At 40.8% G+C, this 26,984-nt stretch overlaps 1 protein-coding gene across 1 annotated transcript; it reads right to left on the bottom strand.

The window, feature by feature from the left end:
- On the bottom strand, positions 1–26,044 carry KLF13 (KLF transcription factor 13). Its single transcript, XM_057413850.1, has 3 exons — positions 25,975–26,044; positions 24,346–25,017; positions 1–2,694 (listed from the first exon to the last, which is right to left on the bottom strand). Exons 1-3 carry the CDS (start codon positions 26,042–26,044, stop codon positions 2,402–2,404), a joined length of 1,035 nt encoding a protein of 344 aa, XP_057269833.1. The 3' UTR covers positions 1–2,401.
- Positions 26,045–26,984: the final 940 nt, after the last annotated feature.

The raw sequence follows: 26,984 nt of genomic DNA, 5'->3' as shown, positions 1-26,984 counted from the left end.
TGGTTGTGTTACTCCCATTCCTCTGTTAAGGTATAATGATAAATATGTTTATGACTTGTTTCAAAGTATGCGCACAAGACACAGCTGACCTGTAGAATTCCTTTAGCTAGATAGCTGAAATGCCTCTTCACTAGCTACAGCACAAGAGCACTTTTAGCAGTCACAGAAATGACTGGAATGTGAATTCCTGTTACCTGAATTGTATCAAGTTGTTGAAATTGTGTTATCTCAGTAGGTGACATTTTTTGAAAAGGAAAACAAGAAAAGAGGGTATCTATGGAGACAAGCAGATCTGGCTTTCCCCTAACTCACAGTGGTCAGCCAACTCATCACACGAACTCAACAATATTTGTTGTCTTGCAGTAAAACCCTTATGATGTGCTTTCGTCTTCTGTAAAATGAAGCAGTAGAATTATGCCTTGCATGACTTCAAGGAAAAACTGTGGGTTTACAGAGGTGAAATCTGAAGCAAAGGAGCATGAAAAAAAAAAGCTAAAATATCTGCACTTTGAACTGTCTTTAAGTATTTATCCATACAACTAATAGAATGTGTAGTATTAGGAATAATGTACATATTATGGAAGTACCTATGAAACTACTTGGAAATCTATATTAGCTTCTCACAGTTAATATACAGTACAATAAAAACTTGCGAAATTGGATCAATGCAAAGCAGCAAGTAAGATACAGGTTCATTTGAAATCTGGAAGCATTCACTTCATATCAAATAGCAGGTGTGGCATAGGGAGTTTTTTTTCACCATGCTACACTTAACTGCATTTATGCCCTACAGTAAAAACAAAGAAACCAAAAAAAATCCAGTATTGAAAGGGCCTGAATTTAGAATATACACCATCAGACACAGTGAAACCAAGGAAAGTGTATTTGCTGCCAGTGGGGTCTCCAGGACTTCACAATGCTCCTGGTCTTTTATTGTATTTTCTACCATAAAGAACATTAAAATCTACCTCCTAGTGCTCTATCGTGTGTCAAATGTTTGAAAGTTACTGAAAAATAGCCAAAATTCCCTTCTTATTATTAAGCACTTTTTGGGAAATGACAGCACCTTACTTTATGCTGGTACGTGTATTTTTGAGAAACTTGTAGTAGTGCTGAGATAAAATGTTGTCATTTTCTTTTAAAACTTTAAAATGCATACTTTATTTTTCCAGTCACAAGATACCTTATGATTTTCACCTCCTTTTATCAGTGACAGTGGTGGCGATGAAACAGGATACAGAAACTATGTCTTAACCAATCTGTCTTCCTAAGACACAGCTGTACAGTAGGTAAGTACCTTGATGAAAGTTTTGGTGGGCATAGGTTCAGTTATGCTAGTTCCACAGTTCATTAAAAAAAAAAAAAAAGAATCAAGAAGTCAGTGTGGTTTGATTTCTGTCTGCTTTGAATATTCTGTTGGTCCCATACTGAACAGGCAGTGCAGAGAGCTTACAACTTGGAGAGAGTGACAACAGAATGCCTCTGAGATTCCATGCCACCTTGCAATCAAAAGTTGCCCAGTGTAAAATGCTTCCTTGTGATTTAGGTTATTTACTTAAGGCATCTAATTTAGATTTTTTTTCTCAGAATTTTATCTAGCATGAAACAAACGAACAAGTTTATCAACCTCACAGAGATTTTTGCAATAGGATTGGAGCATCTTCAGCATGAAGTGAAAAGATGGCTCGCTATCAAAAGCATAGGCCAGCCTGAAGAAAGACAGGACTCCAGTTTGGACACTCCCCAATGTATGTAATCAGGAAAACAAGCAATGGAAGAGTCTGGTACGACATTCCAGTACTGGTTTGGGGTTTGTATTGTTTTTTGTTTGTTTGTTATTTTTCCCCAGTGTGTGAAAGAACCTAACAAAAAGCTTCTGAGTGCAAATATATTTACAAAGTAAGGCTGCGGTTAGGGTGTGTCTTCATTGTAATTATTGTGTAATATAAATATCCATCCCTGAGAAAGGAGAAGGGGGACAAAATCCAACACAGTTGATTTGTAAGTGTATGTATGCTCATGTTGTGCAATCAGGTCTTAAAAAACTACTTTGACACCTGAGGTGAATTAAGTGGGGATTATTTTTTTTTTTTAGATTTTCTCATTTTCTTATAAAGAATAATCAAGAGGATCTGTAAATGGTTGCAAAATGTATGAAATATTGAGACAGCAGGAGTCATTAAGTGTAACATGTAAGTCTGTCCATGAGGTTAGAATAGCCACTTGTGTGGTTGGATAAAGAAAATTTGACTGGAAATTGCAGTGGGAGGCAGCTATTAAAACCAAAGGCGGGTGGGGAGCTGAGGATGGGAAGCAACAGAGTTTTTTAAATGTGTGCAACACAAACAAAACTCCACATTAGGTATTAGAGGCAAAGTGCTGACATCCAGTGCAGGTAGGTCTATGGGGAGCTGGCAGGGCTAATTGCTGGACTTGAGGCATCGGAGCGGCTGTAGTCACTGACAGACCCTGTTCTTGAGCTGCTTCCGCTTCGCCTCTTGAGCATGCTTGGGTGGAAGTTGGCGTGGCGGCGGGCGTGCTTCGTGAGGTGGTCGCTGCGCATGAAGCGCTTCTCGCAGAGTGGACAGCTGAACTTCTTCTCTCCAGTGTGGGTGCGGTAGTGACGGGCCAGCTCATCCGAGCGAGCAAACTTCTTGTTACACCCTTGCCAGTTGCATTCAAAAGGCCGTTCACCTGCAGGAAGCAAACGCAGCATGATTAGGAGGGATAGCAGTGTCATCCATGGGTAGGTTTTGAATGCAAAATTGAGAATAAAAAAATTGGGAGCAAGGGAGATGCCACTTAGCACTTACTGGATGGAGAAGGTGGCACTATCTGGCAGAGAGGTGAACAGTGCTATTCTAACCTGTTAAAGAGTACTGTAAATCAAGTAAGTGATACCTTATTTGATAAATGGATCTTCAGGGATGCTAGGTTCCTGATCCTTTCACAGATGTCACATTTCTTCTCTCTCGTAGTCTGTTGGACTTCCAGACTTTAAGAACATCTGTACTGGACTCTCTTGAATATTTGCTTATTCCTGAGCTACGGCATTGTTTTTTGGTAAGGAAATGACCTTCAAATGTTTCTATTGCCCAAGTTATTTTTCTCTGTGTATGTTTTCATTACAAACGGGGTCAGCAATGTCCTTCACTAGAAGGACTGCCGAATGAAATGACTGCTTTCAGACAAGGAAGGCAAGAGTTAACATGCAGTGTTTTGTTTCTGCTGTTGACAACACCTTTTCTTCTGACTAGTTAGCATGGGATCAGCTACCTTTTTCTATATCCTGCATTTGGTAGCCTGCAGTAGGCATGACAGGCCGGTTCCTAAGGAGAGAAGAGGTTCTGGAGTGGGATTGTGTAAGATCTGTATTATCCAGCGTTAACAGTAAGGTGATGAAGGTATTGCACAACTTATCTCCCCCTCTCCCAACCGCACATCAGATCTGGATGAGAACAGTCAGGTGCCTACTCACCTGCCTGATTTGATGTGTTGATGATGGGGGTGATGATTTGTGTGCTGGGCCAAAGAAACTGTGGACGTGGACTTTCTTCCACTAGTTCTCTATTGTTCCCTTTTCTCCTCCTTTCTGGGAACTATTTTTTTTCTCCTCAGTTGTCTCTAGTTTTGATTTGATACCTTCTTAGAAGTTGTCTTTAAGCACCTTGGCCAAATGCTTTCCCCCTCCATGCACTATGAAAGTTGACATCGCTCTGGTAGCGGTAATAAGTTCTCTAGAGTGCTTCCCAGTTTTGTTGGGAATTTGGCAATACCTTCTCAAAGAAAAGCTCTATTGTGAGGAAATGTGGGATGCCTTGTGTAAAGATAGGAGAATCATTATTATTCATAAAAAATTAGGACACAGTCTGGAACAAAGTTGCTGCAGGGGATTAAGTAAGACAAGACCTAGCTGCTGCTCCAAAACCACATGTGGAAATTCAGCCTGTCATCAGCCTCATCTCTCAAACAGAAGGGATGTGGTTTTCTGTGCAGGTAGGTTATATAAATGTTCTTTTATGGGCAGTAAAGCAATCAACAGAATGAGAGATTATATGAAGTGATTGCCTAATCTCAGGAGGGAACATGCGGCCACAGTTTGCATAAGCAGTAACCCATGGACATGTACTCAACAAAGAGCTTTCACCATTAACATGGCTGTACATAACACAGTAAAGATTTTGAGCTCCATCTTAGGCAATGCTGAAGTCAGGATTTTACCTTTATACAACATGGGCAGAATTTGATGCTGAAAATTAATGTGGAAATGTAATCAAACATCTTAAATATGACAGGCAATGCATGAAGCATGTGAATGTGTACATCAAGAGTCAATGCTGCTTCTCGGCAGTGGGAGTATTTTTGTGCATCATGAGCATTCCTAGCAGGTCTCAAAGAGAGGTAAGTCTCCAAAAGATAAAGATGCTTGAAAATAACTGAATTTAAAAGCAGCTCAGGCTTCTTTCCTCTTGAGAGAGGCAGGGAAGAGATGTTCTTAAGAGGTAAGGAATATTGCAAATTGTTATTATTTTACAGTTTTAAATAGGTTTGGATTTCCATGTTCCAAATCCCACTGAACTGTAACCTTTCTAGCTCCTCTGCCAAAGCATGTGGCATCACATAACTTGTGTTAATTGTTACACAAGCTGATGGAAAGACATCGCATTTGAGAATTAATTTCAACTGATCTTAACTGAAAATTACACAAGCAAGAACATTTTTGGCTTCTTCCTGAACTCCACCCAGTCAAAAAAAAAAAAAGTGTGGAAACCTGCATTGAGAAATTTTCAGTGCTCACTGAGTAAAAGTGCATGAGATCTACAGGTGTGCTGACTTCCAAATTCATACCCATGGCACAGACCTAGCTGCTCACGCTGCTTACACTGTCTGCCAGAGCAGACCACCAAAGGAACTACATAGTTGCCTGGGCTATAGAAGCAGCATTAAAAAATGAACCTCTCTTCTCTCTTCTTTGAAAGGATTCAGAAGCAAGCAGAGCCAGTCAGTTCTTACGATATTATGTAAAGGTCCTCTGTATTATATATATTCAGACAACTATATGTAGTTATGTGAAGCAAAAACTACAGAGATGGTGAAACCAGATGTGATGTCTACTGAGCTTCATTTGTACCGTATTTTTGGTGCACTCTAGACTTTACCCCAATCCACACATAGTTTTAAGGACTCCTTTCCTGTATAAGTGACACTCCTGTGCAGACCCTGGAGTAATTTGCTTTCTGTTTTACCACTTCATCTGTATGATATCCATCATTTGAATAGCCATAAAAAAGGATACTAAGTACTCTGTAGGCCTAAGGATGCTTAAAAAATAGCCTAATAATGACTGCAATGCTAAATCAGGTTGAGACACCTGTGATGCCAACCATTTTCAGGATTGCAAAGCAAAGATTTGCAAGCAGTTGTATCTGAACAATTTGAAATGTGATATCCACTGCCCTACAGATTAGAGTATTATTAAGTCAAGCCATGTATTGGGATCTGTTTTTTCTATTTAACTCATGTAATAGCCCTGCACATTATGTTAGCATCTTCAAGCATATGCCAAGTAACGAAGAAATCTCTGTACTGGGAATTCCACAAGTGCCTACAAAACCAGAAACAGTAAGCCAGAGACAATTTTCTGTGATCTTAAATCTGTTCTGCTGCTTTGCAGAACAGCACTGTATGTTGTTATGAAAGCAGACTAGAAACCTGAACATGCCACTGTGTGCTATTCTTATGTTTCTCCATTTTCAGATATATAATTAAGGGTATATTTGGAAACATAGATCAGCAGACTGGGTGGGGAGGATGAAGGGCAGACAGTTAAATAGAGATGTGACTGAGGCAGCTTCCCTCCAAGAGAGGAAATGCTATCCTGGGAAAAAGCATTCAGCCAAGCAGACTGCTTTTCTTGAGACTGGCTGTTATTTGAAAGAAAAAAAAAGAGAAAGAGAAAAGGTCATCCTTCAGCAGCACCGATATGTATGTACATACACATATTGTCACTTTTGTTACTCCCTTGTTTATAAACAAGCCCTTCTGCATAGCCATAAACCAAGCCCCTAACCTGAGTGAGAGAAAATAGTGCATAGCTGATGTTAGATGAATAATGGTTTCTTTATCAAGTATTTAAAAAGCTATCAAAAGATTCTGAAGCCTCATAATTCCCAATTCCCATAAGTGGAAATCAGTTAGTTTTAAATTAATGGTTTGGGGGTGACATTTCATAATCAATGAAGCCCAATACAATCATGTTTTTTGCAACAGCTCTTGAATGCCCCAGCAACCATCACCCATATCTAACAGAGGTAGTGAATTCAGCAATATTAAGCTTGACTAGTTCCAGGAAAATGAGGAAGTTTTAGTCATGTTCTCAGTGAAGAGTTATAGGGTATATTGCACTGTAACTAGACACCAGAAACCCAATAATGGGAATGTGGTATGAATGTCCAAATCCAAGAAAAGCTTCAGTCAATGTTCGTATGTTACTAGATGCTGGGACATAACACTCCCTGAGCCCCCTGGACAGGCAGCACACAAGAATGAGGTTGCATTAGTACCTGCTAATACAGAAGCATGTGTGTTCCTGCTATTTTCATTATCTGTGATCAGACCTTTTTTTAGGAACTGGAGTTCTCAGTTTCCAGCAGGCACAGACTCAGGCATCAAGTACAAACTCACTTTAAACTGTGGGTATCTTTATTTTAATCTTAACAACTCCAGTCATTGAATTGATAAATGACTGGATCTTATGTTTTCTGTGGACACAGGAAACTACTGAGTAGGAGCTGCAACAGTGATCATAATATCTGTTCTTTAAATCCTGGGTTTATTTTCTGTACCTTAACATTTTCACTGAGTTATTTAGACATACAGGAGCATTTCTTGAAAGGAAAATATAAAGTGGCAAGTTTACATTTTAAATTGATACGTGTTACTGTTTGCTTCGTAAGTGCTTGTGTTGCTCCATCTGGGAGCACAGATTACACCATGTGACCTCTCCATACAACCACAGCTAACTAGAACACCTCAAACAGCAAATGATGAACACACCTCAAGATACCAAAATGGTAATGGCTCTAATACCAAAGACATGTAAGTTGTGCAAAATTCATCCCCTAGCCCTATCTACAGCCAGGTCCACCCCAGCACCAAAAGAACTGATGTGGTTTGTCCCATGCAGCTATCTGATTCTTCCAAAAAATATCACTGCTCACTTCCACCACAATGGAAACAATCTTTTGGGGTTTTTTGTTTGTATTGAACAGATTACATTCTGTCGGTTCTGTTCTAGGCCTTTATTTCAAACTTATTCAATAACACTGTCTTCACTGTCAGTTTATAATAGTTTTAGCTACTTTACTGTATTTTTATCAGCCATTTTTTTATTTGCTTCTCTGTTGTCAAGGCAGAATCATTCTAGCTTTTTACGCCTTTTTTTTTTCCAGGATGCTCCATCACGTAATCTTTCTACTGTCTAAAATATGCATTCCATGGCTTTACTGAATCCCCTTTCAAACTGGGATGCCCAAGCTGAACTGCTCTGTGTGAGTTTCTATAGCTTAGCACTTTAAAAATTCCCGTATGTTTTATCTTATTTTTTGCACAGTGAATTAAGAATCTGAAATTTGAACTGCAGAAGAATTCAGCAAACCAAGAAGCCCATAATAATTTAATTTTTGGTTGAATAAAATGTTCTACTTCATTTGGGATGTTTTTTTATAACAATGTTTTAATTCCTTTAGCTCTGGGGACAACTTCAACACAATGACATACAGTGCTCACTAATAAAGAAATGTGAAGCTTTTAATATTTTTCATTAACATTCCTTGGCAGCCTTCCCTCCATGAAGACTGGATGCCTGACATCTTTATTAGGTGACTTCCACTGGACTCTCCATGTTTATAAGCACAATAGATTTTCAAAGAGCCAACAGGGGTAGGTTAACCAGGCAAGTGTAAGGACTCCGAAAGCCTGTCCTCTTCTTCACGCACAAATCTTGGAATAGATTTTAGATCTATATTGAGCACATGACTGAGAATTTGCCCTCTAGCATTGCAGTGTGGCCCAAGGAGTCTTTGGTGATTCCCTAGGGCATCTTAAGTACAAGAAACATATTTTTCTGTGTTATGCTTTGGTTTCCTTGTAATTTGTCCTCCTAAGTAATTTTGCAAACTGCTGGTAACTGATGCCTTCAAAAAGTACGAAAACACACTGCTGGCAATGCAAAGAAGCAACCAACCCAAAGTCCATGACAGAAAGGCCAAGTACATTATGTTTACTATGATCTTCTCTGGAGTGTTACAGCTCACAGTGTACAGATACATAGTGAGTTGTATTTGGTTTTCCTCTAATTATGTTTATGTTGTAATCTCTCTCTCTTTTCTCTCTCTCCCTCTCTGCTAAAGAGTACTCCAAAAATTAGATAATCCTGCTGGACAATTGAGATATTAAATTCTTTCCCATCATCAGTTGAAGATCATAAAGTCATTAAAAAAGCCTTCAGGAATTCCATGGTTTGAAATTCACATCTGTGTTTGTAGGCCTGAGCACTGCGAGTCTGATGCTACTTGTTTTACTGTACCCTTGTACTAAGATACATAAAACTTGTCATCACTAATATCAGGTTTTCTCCTGTGTAGTTTGTCACATCCTGGTTTCTGAAGAGTTCATCCCTTTATCTCTTCTCCCTTCCTTACACAACCCCTCCCTGTCTTATATGTTCCTTCCTCTTTTGCAACTACAAAAAATACATTGCACTATGCCAGGCTTATGAAGGTCTGAATTCAATTATACAGACTACATCAAAACTGAGACTGTGTAAACATAGTTACCTTTGTGTATATTAAATATGTCTAAGAGCTTTTATCTTGAAATACAATTGGATACAAAATCACTAAGTTGAGTTTAGCCATCAAGATTCCTTCCTTTCATGATGTGGTCTAGATACATAGACACAAATCTTTGAAATACATACTCTATTAGAAGTAACAAGTATTTAAAGCTACTTGAGCAAAGTGGCTGAATTAGTTGGAAAAAAAACACTGAACCAAAGGCAATTTTATAACTTTCTGTATAGTTAATTAACCTGAATCCTATGCTTACCACTTAGGTAAGAATGACTCCATTTGATGCATCAGTAGAATCCAGTGGAATAGAAAAGCCAGCAGAAAGGCAACTCTGAAATTACAGGCTGAGAAAGTGAGGGAACAGAGACGTGTGTAATTTGAAAAACACTCCTGTGGTTTACAGGTTTCTCATCATCAATGTGAGAAAGGAGGCTGGCCATTAAAACCTCTATTGTGAATGGAAATTAAACTAAAAAAACTCCGTAAATAGAGGCTCTAAATACACGGGGGGGGGAGTGGGGGAGGGGGTGGGGGTGGTGGTGTGTGTGGTGTGTGTGTGTCCTTTTCCATTTGTCAGTAACACTTTTTAATAAATATACTTCAGAATAATACTGGGATTGCAAAATCAAAAAATCTAAGTGCTAATCAGCAAATCTGACCTATTGCATCAGCCCAGTAAAGGAATTCCAGCCTAGAATTCTTGCTTTCAGCCAAAAACTTGTTGTTTAAGGGGCTTTCTTAATTTTTACATAGAAAGCTGTGTCTTCAGCATAGGTCAGAGAAGTCTGGCTTCTTAAAACATAACAGAGACTAACACCAATGAAGCTATGTGGGACTTCGTTCTTTTTCTGTCGTGTTGACAAGCCAATTCAAACCTTTTAAAGTGTCAAGGGGCTAGAGAAGGGCTCTCCAAATGTATGTAATAATGAACACAATTTTTTTATCAAGTAAGTCGAGTTAAAACTTTAAATGGAAAGTACTAATACGGACCTTGATGAATATATATGCTGGACTGAGATCATGTTTAGTCATTTGCTGTTACTTTTGTTCTAGCATGCTGATTTGTTGTTTGTTACAAGCTGATGATTTCAGCTGCACCACTCATCCTCTGTTAAATAAGGTGATTAATGAAAATGTTATGCAGACAGCAACTGAAGCCAAGAAAGAAAACTCCCCCGGCCTGATTCTCCCTTCTCCAGGAGGCAAAAAAATCTTACCCATAGCTGAGACAACTGAACCAAATGCATCTACAGGGAATGTGTAGTTAAGGTACCAACAGAAACATAATGTTTCCATCACAAACTGCTGTCTGGATCCTTCCTATGCTACCTCAGAATTGCTCACAGTGTTAACCAGCCCACTCTGCAAACTCGAACCAGCTCCAGATCAGACATCTGACTCTTAGCAGCTGCGTGGTAGCTGTAAAGAGTATTACACTCCTTGGCATTCTGTCTTCCTCCAGCCCTCTCTTACAGTGGGGGAAAAGAGATTACATGCTCGCTATAGGACACTACCTCCTCTTCTTCCAATCTGCTACCTCTTAAAAACCTAGGATTATGTCCCCACAGAACTGACGTGTTAACTGTTCAGCCAGTCATTCTCAACTATGTGGTCCTTAGCAGAATTAACCAGTAGGTACTCAGAGGTCAAATGGTAGGAACCACAAATGCAGCATACTGATGTCTACATGTTGTAACTGCTGCTTTGGAGATTCTCTTGTGAATGTATCTCCATAGATAACTGTGCTCCTTTTTGGCCAAGGTGATGACCCATCTTTCCCCAGCCTTCAGTGCGGGACACAGGTTATTCCTTGCTCTTCTAACAACCCAAGGGTCTCCTCTCTCTACCTGAAAATGCTGTTATTTACTCCTCATTGGAAAATTCTGGTTAGCTTTCTTAGATGGTCTTAATTTTGAATATATCTAAGTTCCAATCGCTGTGGCAGGGAGGAACTTACTAGTTAAATCAGATCTAAAAACTTGAATGCTTGTATTGCAAGGATGTTTGAAATCAAGCTGAAACATCACAAACCATCCCTGTCTGTACAGTGAACACAGAAATGACCTATGTATTAGTTTAGACTGCTTTCAATAAAGTCTACCTCATAAATAGTTTTTTTGGTGGCCTTCATTAAAAAATCACATGGTGAAGTTCCTGATCTCTGAAACCTTTTAAGTGGGAAAGTGATTAAATAGGTAATGATGAAACATATTCATCTGGTGTGAACTGTGGGTAAATTTATGCTGAAATCGTGAAAATTTGGCTCCCCAAGCTTTACCCAGCACTTGCATGGATAACTGCAGAGAAGTAATCATATGACCCCAAGAATCAATCTTTTCTCTGTTGACACATCAATGATCTTTTTATTATTGTATTCTATTAAAAACATAAAAGTGCTTGTAAAAGCAGAGCTTATCATATTAATGAAAGGTTGTTCTGCTATGTGAAATAACAGACTACAGGATTATTCATCTAAACTGAAACCTATACTTTATTTATCTGAATTCTGGGAGATGTTGAATGTCATTTGCCGCCAACTGAAATCCACATCCCTTGGCATTTACGGACATTGCGAGTAGGTTATGACATTTTATGTGCACAGCATCTCCCAGGAGTTAGGGACAGGATGAAATTTTGTTTTGCCAGAAGCTGAGCAAACCGAAGTTAGTGAAGTTGCCTTTGGCTGCAACTGTGAAATGTCTCTTTCTGAACTTTTGAACTCTTTAATCAACAACCTCACAGTACCGCAGCATGCATGAAGCCTGGGACTTCAGCTTTTGTAAGCGCAGTTAAAGCTGTAAAGCTGAGTGGAAAATCTGATCGGAGAGCTTAGTGCAACTGTGTGGAGGAGAGAAAGGAGTAGGAATTTGCTTTTAGTTTTAAAACTGAATTAACAGATTGATTAATGAATTGTTGTGCCAGAGAGCAAGGTGGTGCTGAAGTAGTTCATGAGCAGCATCAGCCAATGACCATATGGAGCATCCAGCTTCAGGGAAACACCTCTGGAAAGCAGTTTTATGGGCTGATAATCAAATTGTTGCTTGACACCAGGCAGCTACCATCTGAGATACGCATAAAACTCTTGAGTACTCTTCAGAAAATCTGCATAGATTGTAAAGCCAATCCTCCTGGTTTAAACCAGGATTTGGGTTTGGGGGTTGGTTTGTTGGTTTTTTTTTTAATGAAAGAATCAGATCCTGTGGTAACAGTTGTATTCATATTCTAGTGTGCTGTTAAAACAGGTCAACTTTTTAGAAAAGACAGTATTTGCAGTTTGGAGTTCAACATTCAACTCTTGCAAGTCTCATTTATATGTTCTTTTCTGACAATACCTTCCCTATTTATTTTGCATCTCCCCATCTAGCAGTCTCCCTCAAGCACAGTTGTACGAAAAGAAAAAAAGAGAAGCAGCTACCTTCTCCTTTATAGTTTCAGTTTGGTTTTCAGTCTTTTCTATGTATTAATTCTTTAAAACTACAAATGTGTGTAAGTGCATGCACATCTTGGCCTCATTCTCGTATATAAGCATAAAATAAGTAAAAGAAGGTTTTGAACAATTAGCACCGATAACGTTGTCTTTTAATTTTAGCTGTCTTAATGTTCTAATCACTGGAGTGAACATGTAGCAATGTACATCCAGTTCTCTGAAAGATCCGGCTCCTGTCCAATGTCTCAAGCTGTTTCTGAAAGCACGTGTTACCACCATATTCTATCCAAAATATAAATAAACGGTTATTAACAAGATGTTGCAATAAGATTCCCTTAGCATTCCTCCTTATACAGACTTGCCAAGCATCTTCTCCCTAAGCCTGCAAGACTTCAGGCATCAACAAGTCCCATGAAGGGGGTACACCATGTGATAACAGAAAGTTTTCTTAGGCTGCAGTGGAGATCACTGCTATAGCACAGTTTCTCTGAGCAGCGACACCCCCAGTGTAACACACCCTAGGCACAGCTCAGCTCCCACCATCTCTCATGTTTTATGATTGTGTTGCAGGGTCACCAGGGAGAAGAGCCTCACCAGCTGTGTCTGACGTGTAGGGTCATGGTGTAGGAGAGAGGCCATGGTGAGTGCTGGAAATGAATGGATGAAGTATGTGGTTATGGGGGAGTACAAGTCCAGAGCTAATTATCCAAGTGTGACTCTGGGTGGAAAACATAACAGAAAAGCTAAGATCTGAAATAGAGCACAGACGTATTTCAAAGACAGCTTTGTCAAGGGCATCTTGGTGTACATAATTTAACAATATAGCTCTCTACTTCTGAAGCTAATAACTCATCATGTACTGAGATAGAGAAATCAGCTGGAGGCCATTTTTCAGAAGGAAATACTACTCTCAATACTTCCCTTTTTCAAAGTAGTATTGAAAGGAACATCTTTACTACTTTGAAATTTACCAAAATATACATAAATACAAGCATGGCCTTTCTGTTAGCTATAGCGCTGTTTTCCCTTGCATGCCACACCCATGCTTTCATTGCTTGCCTTTACAGAGCAGCCTAGCATTAAAACCAGTTATGTATCACTACAGAATGTGGTTTATACATACAAATCATGATAGAAGGGCTGCCCAGCAGCCACCATTTTCTCTATAAGTACTTTTAAAACTTCTTGACATGTAAACCATTTTACTGTGTGATTCCACAGTAGACAGTATGAATTCTACAGGTCACAGGTATCATGTAAAGCATTCAGTTGCTATACAGAGAAACAAGTTATAGTTGAAAGATCCCTGTTACTTGCCAAAATATAAATTACTAGTGCCTCAGGCACATTTATTCATGTCCTGCTACACTTCATCTAAGAAGTGAGCAGGTTTACTCTCTAATAGGCCTGCTTGTTTGGGTGGGGAGAGGAAACCTGCTGGCCCCTCTGTTTTTTTGAGATGGTGAACCTGTTCCCTGTATATGCAGAAAATTAGATGACCACACTCTGCATGCCCAAAGCAGAGGGGCTAATGAAATGCTCTGCAAAATACAGGATTTTACTGTGGCCAAAGATTTTTTCAGAAGAAGCTTCTTTCTGATGGAAAATTTCTGTGAAATATAATAGGAAATTCCCCTAATTTAAACTATTACTGTGAAATGCTAAAAGACAGGCCTGCCATCTAGGTCTGCAGGCTCGCTCCAAAACCTATGGAGAGGACATAACTTTTCCTTGAAAAAGATCACAGAAGTTCCCAGCTGTTCCTATTTCCACTTGGGCTCTTGGTTAATCTAGTCCTATATCTGGGCACTACTAAATTATTTGAACCTGACTTCCTGTCCATATTCCTAGCTCCTGCTGAGCACAACTCTGGCAGCCATGAGGGGTCACCGACTGGGATTCAGGAGTTGCAGTATGCAGAGCTGCAAGGTTCATAAACTTAAGTAATCAGAAGGTTCTGTTACAACACACTAACTGTAAATAAAACCAAAGAAAACAGGAATTGCAACTTCATGAGTTGGGCTGCATTCTGACTTAGTTTCAGGGGACTGAGATGATCTGACTACTGCTGTTGCAGCTTGAAAGGATGGTTTATTATTCCTACAAAAGACATGATGCACAAAGTACTCTGACCTTGAATTCCAGCCAAATCTTACAAAATTGTTTCTACTTTCTCTTGAAAAGTTATTATTACAGCTCAACTCTAGGATTGATACTATTCTTTGTGAATAACAGACGAATAAGAGAAAATGTTAGTCTTAAGAGAAATGATACATCATAACACTGCATACAAACAGGTTGGTTTTACCTTCCTTTTCAGAATATACATAACCTCAATGTGTAAAATTGTATACACAGTGCTGTCTTGCATACTCACAAATGCACGTTTATAAATAACTTTTTCAGTGTAACCCCTTTGTTCTATTACTCAAGGCTGTAAATGCTTTTAAGAGAATAAATTCACCACTCTTGGGTGACTAGCTACAGCCTGTTCCCATGCCTTAATATACGGGAGAAGGAACTGGACACAAGGAATGTCCACAGAGAAAGTAACACAGAAGCTGGAAGGATTATAGTTGATTATTCATTGACTACTGCTGTGTCAGTGCAGTTCTCTACAGATGGTAAGGAGCTGCAACTGTGTTTTACAATCAGAAGAGTCAAACACAAGCTGGACTTAGGACTGTTTATATATTAAAAAAAAATGAAAAACCCAGAGGTGGTCTGATTTCCAAGTGAAAACCAGCTGTGCACTGGAAGTTAGTGTTGTTCTTACTGTGTCCTTCAAACTGCAACGAATGTACTCAAATGAAAAGTGTGCTAGCACAATCACTTTGTCATAAAGGGAATACCACAGAATTTACAGAGCACCCATGAGACTGTTAGAGCCTCTTTACAGCTATTTAGTTGAGAAACAGTTACGTGGTAACTTGGATTTCTTGCAAGTAAGAGCAAAGTGTTAAGAGAAACCATCAAGTATATAAATCACAATGGTTCCTTGCCTTTCTGCAAGAAGTTCCAGCTAAATGTCTAAGAAAGCAATTTTCATCCAAACACCAGAAAAACGTAGCTTATTTCAAATGAGTTTGTCTTTTGCAAGTAACACTGGTCCTGGTTACAACGTGTATACCTAATACAGAACTGTAAAGTGTAACGTGGATGTGTCCAAAGGATTTACTATGCACAAGACCAGAGTTGGTTCATGGGAAGAAGCTTTAAGCAAACGCGCACAGAAGTTCAGCGCAGGTGCCATATGCTTTTCCAAAGTAACTCACCCACAAGTGCTAACCTTAGCAGCACAAAGTAGGCTATTGATGATATACTCTCATAATGTATAGGTGCTTTTCCAAGAATTCATTACGAAAGCAAAGCAGCAGCCAGACAGCATTCTCTCAGACCTTTCCAGTAACCTATTAGATTCTTACTGATAAAACATAAATTATGCTAATTTTTGTCTTAGGGACAAAAAATAATCTAGTGATTTGTACATTCAAAATGGGAGTAGTCAATTGCATACAAAAATTCAGTTATGTTCCTGTAAACAGTCTATAAGAACACCAGTCAAGAGAAGGACAAAAGAAGAGTTCTTTCAGTGAGAAGGTTGGTGTTAGACTGAGAGCGGGGAAAGTATTCAAATCCTCATTATCCTATCAAACATGGTGAAAGAGCTGAACTATGACCTTTTATATTATAGAATCCTAAAACTTTAAGGAATTAACAACAACCTATTAAACAATCTCATTTTAAATGATGGGGAAGAGAAGATGAAGTAGATTATCATTACAGAGATGATTTTGGTTTGGTAAAGTCAGTGATACTGTTTTCTCCAGGGCAACACTCCTCAAAAAAAAACAAAACAAAAATCACATGCAGAAATGCAGAGAAAACAAGTGAGTCTCAATTCATAACAGTGACTTTTAACATCTAGAGAGGCTGTGGCTGCCCCATCCCTGGCAGTGTTCAAAGCCAGGTTGGACAGGCCTTGGAGCAACCTGCTTTAGTGGAAGGTGTCCTTGCTCATGACAGGGGGGTTGGAACTAGATGATCTTTGGGGGTCCCTTCCAACCCAAATTGTTCTAGGATCCTGTGAAACCCATGACATAGAATTACTTTGTCCCATTACCAATTTCTACATCTTTTCAGCCATTTGTTGAAAGAAAGGAAAAAAAAAATTAAAAAAAAAAAGTGCTTTTTAATCCATTTCTTATTGGTGTATTTAGGCTAATAATACTATGTAAGGGCATCCATAAATTCCAAGAATTTGCTTTTGGAATGAGAATCCTGGCAGAGATGTAGTCCTTTGGGGTATCTAAGAAATTCTGTTTTGTTTTGGCCATGTTCTGAGAATTTAAAAAACATACTTTGTAAATACACCCTGAATTTGTTATACAATAGGACTAGCCATCTGCCAGCATTCTGTTGACACTGCTTGTATGGACATATATACCTCAAATGGAAATTTCCACTGACTTAGAGGGGCTTTCAGTGGTCCATTGAGAGTTTCACATGCATGTGTAAGAAAGCTGCATACAATTCACATTGGTCTTGGAAAAGACCAATCAAAACCTGTCAAGGCAATTGTGTATTAGTGCTGGTCTGCAGTCTTTCTGCTGGCATTTAAAACAAATCACAAACTTAAATTCAGTAAGTCCTTACAATACATAACAAGAAGTAGTCTGTGGTTCAGTGAGATTTTAGCAGCATCCCTGTTCATATTTGCTATAGCAGGATCTTCAGCTACCAGGTTAAGAACTCAGAAAAGCCTCATCTGCACTGTGAGGTTTTGCAAGAATCTATAAAGCCCCAGTCTAGTGTGTAAACTTCTATCATTGTCATTTCATTTACCCCCAAATTCCAAAAAAGTATTTCTCATCTATTAACAAACAGCTCACCATTTCAGCAAACTTTCAGCAAATCTCAGGTAACATCTGAAGATGGACTAGGCTATGATGTTCTAACCCTTCTCAGCTGGCTTCGTGGTAAGTTCCTCTGGTGGAAACACTGACAGCAGTTCAGTTTAAAAAGCTCTATGCATTTTTTTTTTAGCTGCTGTACCTAAGCTGCTCTTACTCTGGAACTTAATATTTCTGCCTCTCTCCTTGACCAGTTTTAAAAGCTACTGTTGAAGGCAGTAAAGGCTACATGACCAGCATAACCATTCTGCTGTTCAGGGATAGCTGGCTGCAGGACCAAAGCAGACATATAGCTGCAAAATGCACAACAGCAACGTGATGCTCTCTCATGGGAATTTTTCAGGTGCCTCTATTCCAGAACCTCATATAACTTATAACCAAATAATAGAGAACAGCCTGCTAGAAATATGGTGTATAATAAATCTAAGATAGCTTACTGATCCATTGACTGCAATGTCAACAGATAGCCTGTCAGAAATATTATGTCCGCAATTCCTGACAGCACTACAGAAGTGCTGTAACTGATTACAGAAAATCTTTTCCTTGCACTAGAGGTCATTTCAGGATATGCTCACTTTAATACCATTTGACTTGTGCCAAGTTGCTGGTTAGTAAATGCTTTTTATGTTAGAGCTGCAAAAAAGCTTTGGAGGTTCTTTTTCTACCAGTCACTACAGCAGTGGCACTCTGAACTTTTAAAAACTTTTATGTTAAGTGGAGGCTCTGTAAGATCTGCTGAATCTGCAAGACCAGAAAAATACAGGATATGTATGCCTGACTTCAGTGCCTGCACTTAGTAACCCATATTGTCTAGCTATTGTTAAACTGAACACAGCAAGATAATGATCTCGCTGCCCATGCGAATCTACCTAATAAAAGCCAAGTGGGTAACAAAGGGAAAAAAGTGTACCTACAGATATTCTACAGAAAGGACCCTTCAGAGGTTGTCCTGCATTTGAACAGCAGAGTATTTTTGGCTCTGTCAGCACTGACTTCCAAACAGCTGATCCAAGATTGGAAGGAGGGAGGGGGGAAGCTGGAACATGCTTAGCTTATAAAACAGAACTAGAAACCACATGTCCAATATAAACAAGTTCCAGGTTTCTCCTTTTGGATGTGCCATAACCATGTTCAGCCAGACAATAACACAATGCAACAGTTGTATTTTAAATGGTTAAAGGTGCCTTCTTTTTGGATGCAATCCAATTGTGAGTTTGTTTCATAAAGAACTCCAGTTTAGCAGATTTGTTTATGCACAACTCATGTCACAGACAAATACATTGAAGTGTCCTGCAGAGAACTATATGCTACTGAAAATCGTCTACAGATCATTCAGACACTTTTTTCACATGGCAGTGATTAATTTCTAACACAAACACAGCTATCAGTTGCAGTCATCCATCCATTGAAAAGATTGATTGTTTGCTGGCTCACTCCAGCAAAGAGTACGTCAGACTTAGGTCTTGCTACTGGTGTCTAGGATGAGGAAAACGACTGGAAGATGATCCATCCTCCCCACTTCCAATCGGGCTCATTACACTGGACCTGAGTACCACCTCCATGCTAAAAGGAAGATGGTTTGTGGAAAAGGAATTCTGTGAAATTTCTGATTTTCTACTAGATACCCAAACTTTTCACCCTGTAGAAAAAGCAGTCCCTGAACACTGTATTCTATGAATGATGTTGACTGGAACAGCCACACCATAGGTGGATTATTTTTTGTTCATTCCCCTCTGCTTGACTACAGTAAGATCACAGACTGCACAGGCTGGCGATTCGATGCCTGAGCTGGACTTGTCTCAGTAAGTGTCTCAGTCTCAGCAAAATGTAACTTCCAAAGAACTGTGAGAGTCACAAATCGAGTAATTTTCTTCATGTACATTTTTGTAAAAATAATGGCAAGAGACTATTTAGCTATGATGGTTACATCTGTTTCAAAGACAGTAGCAAAAGGGAAAAAAAAAAAGTATTTTCCATAGCAGAGCCTCTCTCCATCACAGTTCTGGCAATGGTAAGTACAGCTCTGCTTTAAAGGCTTCTTAGCTACAGCTCCTGAATTCTATTGTTATCAGAAGCTTTATTTCTGTGACACATACATGATTAATATCTCCTTAAAAACTGGCGAGTAAAAGGAGGCAAAAGAAAGACAAGCCTTTCGCAGAGAAACCTGTATAACAAACAGGAGATTTAGTTCTCGCTAGTAGTTACTACTACTCAAGTGTGTGGTAAATACCATCAACCAATTGGATTCTCCATGCACCCAATTTAACCCTAACTTTTTGCAGCTGACTTAACTGAATCCTATTATTCAATCCTGAACCAGTCAGATAAAAGGAGTGGGTAGAAGTAACTTTGCCCTTCTCCCTGGCTTCAGCTCCTTTTGGAAACTGTAAGTTTTAAAGCTTGCTTATTCTTCTAAGACATCTATAGTTTGTGTTTATTTCAAAGATTTTAAGAGACTTAAAAGTATATATGCTGCTTCTTGGCTTCAGTGAACAGAAGATTGATTGATCCAGGCTTAGGACGAAGACTTTTAACTAAGAACTTCATTCTTTGGAATTGCATGTTGTGGTGAGGCCTTCAGCAGGGCTGTAAATGAAGCTGGTCTATGGTTTCAACTGACTTCTTTTAATGTGTTGAAGTTTTAGAGGAAGAAAGGAGTTGCAGAGCTCTTTCAAAACAAACATAAACAATGTTCTGCAGTTTTGTGTTGGTTTTAGAAATACAGGCTTATTAAAAGACACTCAAGACTATCAGTTTTCAGGAAAATGCAAGAGCAGGCTGCTGAACTACTTAACACTGAGAAAGAATGCTTATGGCTCTGGCTGGAAAGGTAACTGTCTTATAAAGCTGTCTTGAAGTTACCATTTGAGTCTGTCTCAGAGAGAAACCTTAGAGAAAAGGTTTTGATGCACTCAGCAAAAAGTGGAGGTGGAAGGCAGTAGAAGAGTATTTTGGGACACAGCAGCCTAGAGGCTCTCTGGTGCTTTTTGATAATCTGGGTGTACGCTAATGATAGTGAGTTAGGCATGCAGAGCAAGCTAGCTGTTTCTGACTTAAGAAGTCAAAAACTTTAGAGGCCGAGACACTAACAGTGAAATTACTGAGCTGCATGCAAAGGGACAAACTTAATTAGCCTGTCCTCTTGCTTGTAGAAAATTGGCGTTGGGAAAAGGCCTTTCCCATTTCCTCTGGCATCTCGTTCAGAGGGAGAGCAGCTTCCTAGTCAGTCTTGGCATCCAGAGCAGCCCAGCTGGCAGCTCAGAGAATGGACTGAACCACTGGTTCCCACTCATTTGATTCATCCTGCTCTTCACAAGAGCAATCTGCACCCCTTGTTCTCTGCTCTCAAGGGGCACAGGAGGTATTAGATTAAGTTTCTTTTGTAAAACTCTCCTGCAAAGGCTTGGGTCTTCACAAACACTGCATGCTTGCCACACACGAGCATGTAGTGACTTCTAGAGTCACTGTGTGCATACAGGTAAGATAAAGGAAAGCCCAGCCAAGTCTAGTCTATATCTTTCAGCTTACCAGCTAAGTTTCTGGCAATCACCAGGTGCTAAAATGGAAGATAAACTTCATTTCACTGACAGATGAACTTGCTTCTCCATACATTGGTTAATCTCTTTCTTAACACACACATAGCATCTTGATCCAGGCTAACTTCAGAGCAGCTGTGCTTTACTGCTGCATCTTGAATTAGTGTAGTTGGAGCAAATCAGATGTACTAGAACTGAAAATGAAAACCAACCTCCTGTTTAAAACATATGACCCATACCTTACATAAAGGCTTCTTCATCCACCTAAACACAGGCCAATATATCAAAGTAACTTGGGACAAGCATGGTGCTGCCTCTGTGGATCACAACACAGCTTCTGAGGTCCACGGGAACCTCAGTGAAAAATAATTTGGACTTGACATCTACCCACTGACACTAAATATAACCTTCTGGTAAACATTAAAACTTCAAGGGATTTGTGGCTGATGATCATGTTGAACTCCAGGACATCCAGTGAGAGAATAGGGTGGAAAATATAAACATGAAATGTAGGGGGAGGGGAAGGCTTTGAAATACGGTGAAGAGAACAGCAAAGACATTGGTGACTAATGTTTTCTGCCTGGTTCAAGGGTTTGTTGATTTAATAAAAATGAAGTATTCTTAAGGCTGATATAGCTTCACTGATACTGTACCAAACACAAGAAACTATGGTTTTCTCTAGGACATTATGTTTTAACATAAAGCTTCCTTCTAAAATGCTGTACTCTGAGTGCATAAGGACAAAAGGCAGATGCTGCTTCCTTGGCTGTTCCATCTTGTTTCTTCCACTTTAAATAGGATAATTGGCATCCTCTGCACTGTATTTTTTGATGAGCCCAGAAATCTGGCTATACATATCAGAAGGATTTCACATAGGGGACCAAACAACTACAAAATAGTACCAGCTTTCAGTCCCTACCAGTGTGGCCTGGATTTGGTCCCATAGTAGTTGGAAGTCTCTGTATCCCTTTGCCATAGCATAAGCTCAACAATCTAGTCTATCCTTCCTTTAAGCATGAAGAGCAAAGCCTTTAGTTTCTGGGCACGGTATCAGACAAGCCAGTTTATAAAGCAGGTCATATGCTACACTATTCAAATATCTCTAGCACTATCAGTATCTTCTAGCCTGCAGTACTGTTCTTAGCCGTCAGTTCATCCCTAAATATACCAACTTGTAATACAGCACACAAAAGAAGTTCCACTCCATAGCAGAAGGGGGCGGGGGTGTTGATTGTTTCTTAGTAAACAGATTTTGGAGTTATTGGGGTAGCTGTTTAAAGCACCTTGCATGTGTCCTTGGAGTACTTTCACCACTGCTTGGTAATGTGATAGTTAATCACCCTATCCATCCAACAGATGGGGAGGCCGATGTGTACATGTTACTTAACCAGTTCAGGGCTGCTGGGAAGCAGAGCAGACCCAAACCTCTTGCTCTAAATCAATACAATCCATTACATGTTTTGTAAAAACAAACACTTGCCAGTCCTGGAAGTCATAATTTGTTCTGTTAGCTTAATTCTTAGTGTTATACAGGCTTTTTTCAAACCTGTCACGATTCAAAGGGAGAAAAAAATTCAAACCTTAGAAAATGTTCTGTAAGAGGAATTTAAGCCTGTTTAAAGCTCAGTCCAAACAGACAGACCTGTTGCCAATCAGGAGGGAAACTTGGCAGCTTGGCTTAAAGCTTCCCACACAGACACTGAAGACTCAAGAAAACAAAGAAGCTGTAGTCCCCAGTCGTCCTGCCACTCCCAGGGCAAAGACAGTCCTTTCCGAGCTTATCCTTTAGTTCTCAGATGCGCGCATACTCTATTCCCTCAGTGCCATTAGCTACAGCTATAACCACTTAAGCTTTACAGACATGGGAAAAAAAGGTACGGGAAATTAAGAGTTAAAAAAAAAGGAGGGAAAAGCCAACAAAACAACCCACCAAAAAAAAGGCAGAGAACTTGGAGGCAAGCCAGTGTCCCCGAATGACTCGGCTCAGCCCAGCCCCGAGCGACACTCCCCGCCGGCCCTGCCCTCCCTCTTCTCCCGCAGGGCGGTCATGCCCGGCCCTCCTCTTTATCAGGAGCAGGAGTTCCTCTCCTCGGTCTCCAGTTGATTTGGAAACCCAGAAATACTGCTAAATTTATCTTTCACTTTTAGAACAATGGCAAATGTCAGCAATAAGAAGCCAAGAGAACTGAAAATTAATGGAGACAATTCCCTGCAAGCCAAGTGGAAGCACCTTTTCTTGCACAACTCCCAGGGAGGTGAAAAGCAGTTGCCCAGGGCAGGCTGTCTGAGGTGCCAGGAACATGCTGTTCTTTCAGCTGTGCAGCACGGGGAATTATCCATCCAGATGCTCAAACTTGATGGGGCTTTCTTCTCGCCCAGAGAGATCGGAACATGCCCTCAGTTTAGAAGGGCTCTTTATCTCGGGAAGGCAACAGGAAAAGCTGAAAGTACACTGAATGTATGACCAGCATGGGCGAGGCTGCCACCTCGGAGCTACAACTGTTCAAGGGTCACTAAATCATGCTTAGTTCTGATGACCTTTTTCTTAATGGTCTTTTTAAGTGAACTGACCACAGATCTTAAATTAATTTGTTGTCTGACATCACTCAGTGGAACAGCTTGCCTGTGCCTGCTCTCGTCAGTGTGGTGCCTCGTCATACATGCTATGAACGGGGCCTTCCACAGAGATCGGTCTCCTCAGTTTTTCATGCTCCCTGTCTGACTGGCAGCCACCCTGTTCCCCAGCACCAGGCAGAGGCACGAGGTCTGGCAAGGCGTGGGGCTGGTTTCAAAATGGCTTATCCTAACACTTTCAATGCGTAACTTTCATGGTGCTTGCAAGACTTCCACTTTTTGTATGTGTATCTCATGAATTGCAGTAACAACAAAAAAGTGGCCACGTAAGTCTTCACCAAGAAGTAAACACTGGACACTGATCAGAACAAGATAGTGTTTGCATTTTAATGTCGCTTTTTTTCTTTGGAAATTAGTTTTACCCAGCTGCCAAAAGCTTTTTTGAGACTGCGCACATCCCCCTCGCTACACTTATGATAAATATCTCCTTGTGACTCACATTCAGCTTCTCATCTGCCTTCCTGCCTACTCTAGCTTTCACACAAGTGTCTGCTAAAGAAAGAAACAGACACACAGTGTTTCAGGTGCCTCTGGAACATTTAATTTTAAAATATCAAGAGTATTGATGCTTGCATGGGAAGTGATAAGCTGGTATAATGGTAGTGACAGGAACACGGGGTAGGAAAATGTAGATGGGGGAGGATAAGAAGCACTGGAAAGGGAAGTAGAAGACACACCGAACAAGAAAACTAGCAGCTAACAATTACAGCTTGGTACAATCTACACAGATAACCCACACGCCATTCCCTGCGACATTAAGTTATAAAAAAGGGGCAACATTAGCTTTGAATCTATGCGCAGACAGGTTTTATTCCCAGAGAGGGTTTTGTTGTTGTTGTTTGGTTTTCCCAAGCTTGAGGTCTGAGAAGTAAAACCATAATGGTGGCCAAATACAAGTTTGGATTTGTTTTGTTTTTTTTCCACATTCATTTTAATTACCAAGCTATAACAAATAAATCTCTGGCTGGATTGTAACTAACCTGTGTGGGTCCTTAGATGAGCTTTAAGATGGGAAGATTTGCCATAAACTTTTTCACACCCCACATAGTGGCATTTGTGCTTTTTCTGGGGTGATCCAGGGTCAGTCCAGCTTCTCGTGCGTTTGTTCTTTTGTCTGGGGCTTGGCTCAGTTACTGCAGCCAGGCTAGTAGGTGTGGCCGCTCTTCCTCCTCCACGCTTACCAGCCGAAGACACACTTTCTTCCCCAAACTCCTTAGGAACCATAGAAATGTTTATTTGTTCTGTGACATCAAAGGTCTCAGGTTCTTCCATCCCTAGAGAGGGTGAGTTTGGGACATGCTGGTTCAGATCTGCTAAAATGCTAGCTACCACCAGTAATGTTGATCCATTGTCTTTCCCGGTTTCTCTGATTTCCCGCTTATCTTCTCCATTTGATGAAGGAGGTAATGCTGCATCAAGTTGGGGATCAGGCTCCCCTTTGGGACTGTGGATAACGGCACGACTGGACATAGAAACAAGGCACTCTGCTGCAAAATGCCACAGGGCCGCAGCGCGCAGGGCGGCGGGCGCGGAACCCTCCGCCGGCGGGAAACTGGCGAGAGGGATGCGGGCGTGTCGCGACAGAGCGGGAGCTGCGGGGGGGGGGGGGGGGGGGGGGACGGACGGACGGACACGTAACAGGCACCCAGCGGCTGGGAGAAGGAGGTTAAAACCGGTACCAGTGACGGGAAAGAGCGGGACGAGGCCGTTTGGTGTGCGGCTGTACTGATGGAGTGGGTGTGTGACTTTAGCAGGTTGCGAGAGTCACGCAATACGCTTGAAATCGCGTGCCTGTCAAAACTATAGCACTCCACTCTCTCTGCGCTATTTGAAAGTGCGAATGAGAATGCTTTTCATTATTCTCAACGTGCAAAAGATAAGAGCTCAGCCAGTTTTATAGAGATTAATGCCTGAGAGTCGTGTGTGTGAGAAACACATCTGAACTCAGATCTGACAGCAGTCAGTCTGGTGCTTCTGACCGTCTCTGGGAATGTTTCTCCAGACTAAACCCTGTCTTACTACATACGGATCTTTCCTCTGAGACAGATGTGGTCAGAAAGCAGGAAGGCTTCTTTGGAAACCTCTTTCTGGATGGAAAGTGTTGGAGGGAGTGTGAGGGGAAGTGAACATCTGTTGCAGAAACTCAAATAGTTCTGGTGTTAGGCTGAGTAGAAGGTTCACTTCATACACATGAAAATCTTACTCGGGAGCTCGTGCTACCACTAAATTTCATGACAAAATATGCTTTAGGTTCTCAGTTCCCCTCGGGGTCAGGCACGTTGGTAATCTGTGTCCACCACAGTGCTGTGTGCGACTCGAGTCACTGCAGCAAAAGGGGAGTAAGTCACACACCAGTGCGGGAGGATGTGGTTTAATGCTGAATCGAGCCAGATCATTTTGATGTAGGCATGTCATTTTTTCTGCTGAGCATATCTACAGGAAATGTTTGCATGTTTCCAAGCAAAAAGGTAGAGTTTGGGACTTGTCTGTTTGTTCCTAGTTGAAAAAGGAATTCTGGAGAAAACATTTTTATAAGAAATTTTAGTTAAGTTTGAGTTCAAGCTCACAGCTTCTTCCTTGGGGGAGGAGAATTGCTTAAATAGACCTACCTGGCAATTCTTTAGAATGAGTAGTAGATTCAGAGCAGAAACCCTTTATCTCCCTTACTTTAAGAAGCATGGGCCATTTTCAGGAGAATGAGAAAGGGACAAAGCTTAGGTGTAAGTTCTCAATCCTTACCACAGCACCAAGGACCATTATTAGCAAGTGCACAGGGAGAGCTGGACTATTCTGGTTGCCAACCACCTCCCACCTGGCTTTGCTCTAGCACTGACAGGGGGGTTCCAGAGGCACCCTCATGTCTCTCTGCCCCAACCCACACTGCTGTGCCCCTCTCCTACCGCCTCTCCTTGATGCTGCCTTATGACGTTCCTCCATAGCCTGTCCTGGCCATGCTGTGTAACAGCAGCTTCTCCAGAGCTTCCTGTGGCCAGAACAGAGGTAATGGCAGGGGCCAGCAATAGGCTCACCAAGCCCAAACTATGTCTCCCCAGCATGAGGGGAGCCCCTGGGCAGAGCCAAGAGCTGTGATTGGCTGCTCTGCCCCCTTCCAGAACCTTCTGGGGAAGGCCAGCCAATTAGGGAAGACCTTGCTTGCTGTGTGGTGTTTACCTCAGGGGAAGATTGTGTGGGTACTGAGTAGCTGTGGAGGTGTCTGTATTTCCAGATGTTATTGCAGTGACAGTTGGATGCTGTCTGTGTTTTGCCCTCATCAGATGAATAGTCAGGATACAGCTCACCACATCCCTGAAGTCTCTGGCTGGAGGAGAGAGGAGCTGCACGGTGTACACAGCCAGGCTCAATGGCAGCAGGCAGACTGTGGCGGTAATGGTGTGCTATAGCTGATGGCAGGGAGAAGCCTTACCTTTATTTTTCAATAGATCTGTTATGTTCAAGCTTTGTCCTGGTAGCAGCTTTTGCTATATAGAAGTGCCTTTCATGTGAAATTAATGGCCATAACTAAGTCCTCAGTAAATCTCGTGAACTGTCTAGTACTTCTGCAGTTTTGTGGTTCAGTGCTTGTTCTGGTGTCAGCCTGGGAATGTGATGCACTGAGTGT

Source organism: Pezoporus wallicus, unplaced genomic scaffold, assembly GCF_028554395.1.
Source record: "Pezoporus wallicus isolate ANWC-B61680 ecotype Strahan unplaced genomic scaffold, APGP_CSIRO_Pwel_v1 contig_3952, whole genome shotgun sequence".
In the NCBI taxonomy this organism is placed as follows: Eukaryota; Metazoa; Chordata; class Aves; order Psittaciformes; family Psittacidae; genus Pezoporus; species Pezoporus wallicus.
The sequence above is the reverse complement of the archived record's forward strand: the minus strand, read 5'-3'. Positions and strand labels throughout refer to the sequence as shown.

What these genes read in the sequence shown, in the direction of transcription:
- KLF13 (XM_057413850.1), bottom strand. Translation starts at nt 26,044, where the DNA reads ATGCTTCTTAAAGTAAGGGAGATAAAGGGTTTCTGCTCTGAATCTACT. An exon ending in TCATTCTAAAGAATTGCCAG is followed by an intron (nt 25,018 to 25,974) that starts GTAGGTCTATTT and finishes TCCTTCTCCCAG; the next exon opens with CCGCTGGGTGCCTGTTACGT. An exon ending in TCATCTAAGGACCCACACAG is followed by an intron (nt 2,695 to 24,345) that starts GTTAGTTACAAT and finishes TGCTTCCTGCAG; the next exon opens with GTGAACGGCCTTTTGAATGC.